We start from the raw sequence: 8554 nt of genomic DNA, 5'->3' as shown, positions 1-8554 counted from the left end.
CCTAGCAAGACTTTCGGTTTAGTCTAACTTGACTTGATTTTTTGTCTGGATTGACTCGTCTTGACTTCGACCTAAGTCAACCCAACTCGTCCTTTGACTTGGATCAATTTGGTTGAACTTCAGTTTAAGTTGACTCAAGTGAACCTTTTGCTTTAACTGACTCAACTACTAAGCCTTCAGTTTAGGTTAACTTGGCTTGACTTTAGACATCTCTAACCAAATCATCTCACCCTTTAGCATAGGTCGACTTGTCTCAAATTTCAACATAAGTTAACTCGCTTCAACCATCCTAGATTGACTTATCTTGACCTTTGGCCCGACTAACCTATGACTTAGACCAACTTAGCAAGACTTTCAGTTTTAGTTTAACTCAACTCAATTCTCGGTCCGGACTAGCCCGACCTAACTTTGGCTTGAGTCGTCCAACTCGTCCTTTGACATGAGCCGACTTGGCTTAACTTTTCGTTTAAGTTGACTCAATTGAACCTTTTGCTTATGTTATCTGGACTAAGTCTTCAATCAACTTGACTCAACTTTATACATTTTATCTTTTAAATTTTTTTAAATAAATAATAATCACTTAGAGACTAGAATGTTCATTATAAAAACATGTCAATAATTTCCTGAGAAAAGTATTTATTATATATATATATATATATATATATATATATATATATATATATATATATATATATATATATATCAACATTTATGATACTATTCATATGGAGTTTCAAAATAAATTGAGAACAAAAATAAGGACTTAATATTAGAAAATACTATACCAATTGCCATAATTTTATTTAAATATATCTAAGCATCGTATCACACTAGAAAGTTAAGAAATACGGGATCTAATAAGATGGTGGCGTCAATGGCCTAGCCTTCCTCATCCAAATCAAGCAATACTTCGCCAGTATTATGTGCATAACCATACTTTTCCACTCTCCTCAAGATCTCATCAAGCATTCTATTCATTTCTTGCATTTCTGGATGAGAATTATCCCCCGCAAAAAACTCACGAAAAATACCATCTCTCTCAACCAAACTACACCCTGGAACTTTTTTGACACCCCTAACCTCCATAAGCTCTCTCAAATGCCTCGCTTCCTTCCTCCGTTCAAGCTTGACATACACGTTAGAAAGAAGCACATAGGCACTACTATTTGTGGGGTCCAACTCAAGAAGCTTCGTTATCGATACCTCACAAGTTTTAATGTCCCCATGCATGCTAGCCCCACTGAGCATAGCTCCCCATATCATCTCATCCGGTTTCATAGGCATTGATTTAACTACATTCCAAGCATCTTCAAAACGACCAGCTCTGCTGTATAAATCCACCATGCAACCATAATGTTGAATCGTAGGACTAATACAATACTGATTCAACATCCTCTTGAAATATTCCTCTCCTTCATTAACCAACCCTCCATGCACACAGGCACAAAGAACCCCCACAAACGTCACATCATTTGGCCTCACTCCATCATTTACCATCCTTGCAAACAGTTCAAGGCATTCCTCCGAGAGCCCGTTCATGGCAAAAGCAGCAACCATGGCACTCCAAGCCATTACATCCTTTTCACGACCCATTTTATCAAATATGCTTTTCGCCCTTCCAATGCTTCCACATTTGGCATACATGTCTATCAAAGACGTCCCGATCACACCACCGATTTTCATCCCACTTCTGTAAACGTAAGCATGAAGCCACTTCCCATGCTGAAAGGCACCTAACCTCGCACAAGCAGAGAGCACTGATGACAAGGTGAACTCATTGGGTCTGAGTTTACTTCCTTCCAACGTGTGGAGCCTACGAAAAAGAGAAAGCGCCGCCTTGTACTCGCCACAGGTTACGTAACCGTGAATCATGCAGCTCCACGAAATGACGTTCCTCTCAGGCATCTGATCGAACATTTTCCGCGCAATGTGAATCATGCCGGCTTTGGCACTGGCGTTAATTATGGCGTTCCACGAGGGTAGGTCGGGTTGCGTAATTTCGTCGAACACTTGGCGGGCGAAGGTAAGGGTGGCACAGGAAGAATATACATTGATAAGGGAGGTTTGAACAAAAGGGTTGTCAGCAAGGCCAAGAAGGAAGATTTGAGCGTGAAGTTGGCGTCCTGGAGTAGGGTTGTTGATGGATTGAAGAAGAAATGGGAAGGTGTGAAGATCAGGGAGCACGGCATGCAGGCGCATGCGAAGGTAGAGTGAGAGTGGTGAAAGAAAGACTGAATTTGCAACTCTGCTTCTGGAGCTGGCTCGAATGAGATTGTTCCACACGAATGATTGAACGTTGGGGTGGGAGAGGTGAAAACTCGGGTGTGTATATGATATCGCCTTCCTCCAACCATGCATTATTCGTTACCTATGCCAACCATAATACTCCTGCGGTTTAAAGGACCGCCATTGGAAAAAAAATTATCCTAATAAAAAAGATTTTTTGTATTTCTAAAAAAATAATAATAAAAAGTAGTATCAAATCAAAGTAAAAACTTTTTTAGTTTCAAAATACTATTGTTCTTTCGTTAAACTAATTTATTACTATTTATCTTAATATAATTATTAATAAAAAAGATCAGTATTGATAAATGTATTTTTATGTACACATCTTATTATAAATTTTGTTTTTTTTAATATAAATTATTTTATTTTCTAGATTTTATTAATATTTTTGAGAAAATAATTTTTATAAATTTGATAACATTTTTTTAGTTTTCTGGTGAAAATTATTTAGTTTTACATTGAAATTACCGTCACTTATGAATTCTAAAAATTATGACTTTTGAGTGGGTCATCATAAAAAAAATCACTTTTCCAAATGAATTCGTCGCACATAATTTTTGATTGAGTAGCGAAAGTTAACAATGCAACATGCGGTTGAATTTGTTGTTACAAGTGATGAAAATAAGTATAAGTCACATATTTGATATAAATGAGAAATTAGAACATAGGAGAAGGTTCGTCATCTTACGGTTTTGGATAAAGAGTCATATCAATTTCTTATCTAATTGAACTCAGGTTTAATTGATGTTGTATCTTCCAACCTCCTTCTCTATGAACTCATCAACGACTTCAATGATTAATCACAAATAATATACATGAATCACAAATCATAACTTTGGTTGAAAAAGTTAGTATTAAGGATCCATGACAATATATAAATCATAATACTTTTAAAAAATCGATCACGTATGATAATAAGCTATCGATATAGGAAAACAATATTATAGGAATATATTAAAAATATTCATTATATTATATTAAATCTTATCTTAAACAATGATTTTTTATCATTTATATTTATACACAATTTTACAATTTTACTCTTCTTGTCTTGTAATTTGACACGACAACACTTCATTTCGTTTAAAAAATTGGAATGCTCAAAACTTACCTTTCGTCTTCCATTATTTTATTCATAGCTCATCTTATCTCTGTTAGCCCGACATGATTGAAAAAAATTAGAACATGCCTGCAACACAACATTTCACTTTGTTTAAGGTGAGTACTCTTTGCCTTCCTCAATTGTATCAGCCTGACATCACAGGGTCGCCTGCCCTGGGAAAATCAAAAATCAAAATATTACACTTTGGATGACAGAAAAAAAATTGGTTGGACATGATGGCCAAGATGGATCGGACTTGTTGAGATGGATAAGCTAACTAGATGACCGACTAATGGGATGACCAGGATGGATGAACTGACGAGATGATCAGAATAGACAGACTAGCGGGACGAACGTGTTGACAAAATGGCCATAATGGATGACTTGATGATATGGGCAGGGTTGGTGTGATGACCGGACTAACGAGAAGGCTAGAATTAACGAGCTAGCCGAGATGAGCTGACAAGATGGACTAGGTTGATGGGATGAGAGGGCTAATAGGATGAGCATGCTAGTTGGGCTAACAAGATGGCCAGATTGGACGAGATCTGACATCACGATCAAGATGGATTGGCTGAATGGACAAAATGTGAACAAACACGATGCTCAGAATGAACCAAAATGATAGAATGATCAAAATAAACAAACTAGATGAACACACTTATATTTAACTTATTTATACTAATATATTATGTTTTAAATTTATTATTATTCAAAAAAAAAAATACATTAAGAAAAACAAAGACCCGTTCGTACGCAAGGTTCAACAGACTAGATTTGATAAAAAATAACCACAAAAAACGAATATATTTTACTTTAATAATAATTACAAAAGAAATAACTTTTATCTTTTTTATTATAGGAAAAAGTGGACCAAATAGGTAGAATCGAATGTGTTTCCACTCATTTATAGTACAGCAATTTCCTACCACGACATTTTCAATAAATTACTTTATTACTACCCAATTTCAGCCACGTTTATATACCTTCAATTATTTTTCTAAGCTACAGAGAGAAGTAAAACTTGATTATATGAAGATTAGCAATAACGTACATCGATTACAAAAGCGATCCATCAAATGATTATTTATCCTCCTTTTCAGTTACTTCAGTCTTTTTGTATGGTATATCATTCGGCACCGATACTACCAGCCTACATTCTATGATGTCAATGGATAAATTTAGTGTTGTCCAGCAATTGCACCCACATTCGACATGCTTAAAGATGGACCAAAAATATTGAATCCTTAAGGTGAAAAACTAAAACATTTTAATGAAAACCTCTCAAATAATCACTATAAAACTTAATATGAAGGCATAAAGTCGATTCCAAATTAAACACAGGAATATTTAAACAAGTAACAAGTCAACAACACATGATAAAAAGAGACTCCACAATTACTAATCCTAATGGGAATGCCTCAAATTGGATCTTTAGTCTTCCTCTTCACCCTCATTCTCAGCAATGTTGAAATATCTCAACTCATAGACATTCCTGTCCTTGTTGGATGCAATCACCCGAAGCCAATCCCTCACATTGTGCTTTTTCAAGTACTTCTTGGTCAAATATTTCAGATACCTGAGAAAAGTTTGATGAAATGAAAAAAATATAAGCAAAGGAAATTACTAGCACCCAAAAGAAATTGGGTTACAAAGAAACGAGTTTAATTCATGCGGGGGTTTAAGGGAAAACAAATTACAGCATACTAAGCAAATGGACGGGAAGATTGAATTTTCCTATTTAAACAATAAAAGCAAAACCACACTATCACAGATACTTAATCACACCAGCATCCCAAGTCAAAACTGAGGCTTCACTCTTATTAGCATTTTTAGCATTTTCATCAAAAGACTCTCACAAGTCACGATATTGACGCTTACAGTGAGACATGATAGCAAGGCAATCCCTGTTATGAACTCAAGGCAATATTTTCAAAATACAAAGAGGATAGAGCGTACATACAACAGGTAAGCAGACTATTCACAATATAAACACTAAAAATAACACCTTTTAAATCGTACACGACTAAATAATACAAGCGTACAAATAACTTACGCACTTCACAACATTACCACATTCAGCATTAAACCCAATAACCAATCTCTCAGTACAAAAATTACTTACGGGTATGCTAGAAATCTTGGTTGAAAAACCCAAAAACAAATGAAGCTTTATGCTAAGTATTTTAGCACTTTTTCTTAATACGCTTATCTCAGTGTCAATAACAGGGTGCTAGATCTATTCTAATATCTCATCTAACTAAACAGTGACATAAACTAACGATGAATAACCACACGAATAAAATACAGCCCCAAGATTTTGATAAATGCTATGGCGGGTTAAAAATCCACTCCAACGAAACAAAACGCATACAAGGCAGCATGATGAATAGGACATTAGAAAGAAAAAGAAAAAGAAGAATGAACCTTTTGGAGAAGTTGCTGTCAGACGTAACGGTGATCTTGCTCTTGTCCCGTGTGACAGTAACGGAATCGCCGAGTGCACCGGCCTTGCCGCCGACCTTAATCCTCTCTTGAAGAAACTTCTCGAGAGAAGCAATGTCCATAATCTTGTCCTCCACCGGCTTCGCGCAATCGATCACGAAGCTTGCTCCCTTCTTCTTCCCCTTTGCTCCGCTCATTTTCGCTTCTCTCTCTGCCTTGGCCACACGCACACTCTCTCCCTCGTGACTGTGATAAGCAGCAGGGGCACAAACACAGAGAAACTAATATAAACTAGGGTTTATGTCCTGTAAAACGGCAGCAACACCTGCCGTTTCAACTGTTTATTATAAGCCCAGTCCAAAATATTTTGGCAGAAAAAATTTATTGTGGGCCGAGACCAAAAAAAGCAGGCCCAGTTGTGTAAAACGTTCCCCTCCCTTGCTGTTCTATTCTAAGCGCCTACGTGGCGACGGAGAGAAAATGGAAGAAAACTTGGACGGCGTCGCTCCGTGCTCCTCCCTCGCCGTCGAGGCTATTATTCGTGTCGGAGCGGTAACATCCCGGTAACATCGTTTATTCCTCCTTGCTTCAATCGAAAATTAATAGAACTAATGAAAGAAACTCTGAATTGTTCTTCAGGCCGGTGCAATCTGGGGCTTGTGCTCTGGTCCCTACGACGCTCGTCAACAGGGTAATTTAATTTTATACGTGGGAACTACTAATGCGGCTTTTTTCCTACTATGGATCCTCCTATGATTTTCCATTGCTAATTCGTGACCATCCATTTATGTGTGCAGGTCTAACAGGCATTGCTAAAGCTTCTTTTGTGGTAAATGATTTTTTTTTTTTGTTTATCAAATTTTGCAAAGCTGGTGGTAGGGTTTTTTGTGAGTTGATGACATATTTTGGGTTGCCAATATCAGGCAAACTCGGTTCGCAGTTTTGGGATTCGATGCGGTAATCTATCTATGCTCAAGATGTGTTTGGGCTGTGTGAGAATCTTATTGTGGCGTTAACGTTGCTTGATTTGGGGTTTTAGGGTTTGTAGCCGGCGTTTTCAGCATTACGCGATGCGGGGTTCACAAATACAGGGGGCGGAATGATTGGGTTAGTTCACTCATTCTTTCTCTTGAGCCTTTTGCTTTAGTTACCAAATGATAAAGAAAATATTCAATCGCCATATGACGAAATATAGATTTTGTAATTGTGCAATGCAAGTGGTGCCTCAACACTACAGCATAGTCATTTTTCAACCATTCTAGACCTGTAATGAAGCTTAGATTTTGCTCTTCAATGATAGTGTCAGGAACTCGAGTGTATGCTTCTTGTAACGACAATGAATGATGATTTTATGTTTCTCGTGCTGGATTGGTTTATACGTTGCTTCAGTCATGCCAATTGTGTTGATATCTATAAATACCAACACTGCTTGGTGATGCCCGAGAGCTTTCTCACAGTTTATGAATATCAAGATTTATGGTTTAGGATTTAGATGCACTGTGATGTCTGCAAAGATAATCTACTCTAGTAACCAAAGACGAATGAGTATAGGCAGAGATATGAATGTTCCTACCTATCCAGCCCATGTAGTTTAAAATTGGCAAAAAATATTAAGGTTGCACATGTACAATATGCCTAGGTACATATTTTAGACACCTGAGAGAGTAAAGTGCTGTCTTCTCATCCATAATGAAGCTTAGACCTGTAATTTTTTCGACAATGCAAGACCTGTAACGTAGCTTGGACTTTGCTCTTCAAGGACAGTACAAGGAAATAGTATGTGTGCTTCTAAGAATGCCAATAAAAGGACTCCGATTGGTTTAGACATCTATAACTAGTTATTCTTGGCCATATTTGATGGGCTGCCACAATACTGCTTCGTGATGTCGGAGAGCTTCTTGCCAGGTTAGCAATGAAGGAAACAGCATGTATAATTATAAAGACATTCCATTCAAGTAAGCAAAGATGAATAGGTGTAGGCAGACAGATGAATATCCTATTCAGCCCAGGTAGTCCAAAATTGGCAAAAAAATATTAATGTCCCACATGTGCAGTCTTCCCAGATACATACATATCCTGTGAGTATCTCGAGTTTTACTTTATAAAATTTAGTTGATAGATACATTTGGGGTACTTCTTTGATAGAACTTGCCTCACAAATACATAATTTTCCGAAGATGCAGTGCCATGGTTATTTTCAATTGAAATGGTTGTGTTTCAATATTAACTCCAATGCTTTTGTTACTGTCTTACACATAATACTTCAATAATAAAATCGACAAGGACTATGCTGGTCTCACATTTCATATTCTGCTGCTCTTGCACAGCTCTTTTTTGTTATGGATTTCACATTGCCTATATCTCTGGTCTCACATCCTCTGGTCTCACATTGCATTTGTTGACATCCTCTTATCGATTGTTAACAGCGATGGTTTCAGACTGTATCTGTTGTTGCTTCCCTTACCCTTTCCACTGCCATATCCTTCAATTCCCTTCATCTCTCTTTCTCTCTCTCTCTCTGATTCCTAATCTTCTTCTATTCCTAATTTCTTCTTACCCATAACTAATCTCATTACACCCTTCCGATTATCCCTCTTAAATAATCACTTCGATCTTTTCTCTAATTTCAATTTTTGCTCTTTGTTTTTCGTTTACCCAATCTTTACGCACTTCAATTGCTTCTTCCATTCATATATATATATATATATATATATATATATA

At 36.8% G+C, this 8554-nt stretch overlaps 3 protein-coding genes across 4 annotated transcripts in view; 1 reads left to right on the top strand and 2 right to left on the bottom strand.

Moving 5' to 3' along the window:
• Positions 1 to 769: 769 nt before the first annotated feature.
• Positions 770 to 2408, bottom strand: LOC106771521 (putative pentatricopeptide repeat-containing protein At5g40405). Its single transcript, XM_014657514.2, has one exon. The coding sequence runs from the start codon at positions 2356 to 2358 to the stop codon at positions 880 to 882; it is 1479 nt and encodes a 492-aa protein (XP_014513000.1). The 5' UTR covers positions 2359 to 2408; the 3' UTR covers positions 770 to 879.
• Positions 2409 to 4635: 2227 nt separating this feature from the next.
• Positions 4636 to 6114, bottom strand: LOC106771030 (60S ribosomal protein L22-2; the record flags this gene model as incomplete). Its single annotated transcript, XM_014656909.2, has 2 exons — positions 4636 to 4967; positions 5816 to 6114. Coding segments are annotated over 2 exons (444 nt in total), but the record flags the coding sequence as incomplete, so codon positions are not given.
• LOC106771311 (outer envelope pore protein 16-4, chloroplastic) overlaps positions 6111 to 8554 on the top strand; it is a 3229-nt gene continuing 785 nt past the window's right edge. The window contains exons 1-6 of one of the 2 annotated variants that reach the window (XR_002669094.1): positions 6111 to 6385; positions 6473 to 6524; positions 6631 to 6662; positions 6757 to 6790; positions 6873 to 6940; positions 7739 to 7911. Coding sequence is in view for 1 of the 2 variants with exons in the window: in XM_014657268.2 (XP_014512754.1) it covers positions 6314 to 6385; positions 6473 to 6524; positions 6631 to 6662; positions 6757 to 6790; positions 6873 to 6940 (258 nt within the window). In the remaining variant the exon portion in view is untranslated. The remainder of the gene's footprint in view (positions 6386 to 6472; positions 6525 to 6630; positions 6663 to 6756; positions 6791 to 6872; positions 6941 to 7738; positions 7912 to 8554) is intronic. The other variant, XM_014657268.2, reaches the window with a different exon arrangement.

The sequence above is a fragment of the Vigna radiata genome, chromosome 8, assembly GCF_000741045.1.
Source record: "Vigna radiata var. radiata cultivar VC1973A chromosome 8, Vradiata_ver6, whole genome shotgun sequence".
Lineage (NCBI taxonomy): Eukaryota > Viridiplantae > Streptophyta > Magnoliopsida > Fabales > Fabaceae > Vigna > Vigna radiata.
The sequence above is the reverse complement of the archived record's forward strand: the minus strand, read 5'-3'. Positions and strand labels throughout refer to the sequence as shown.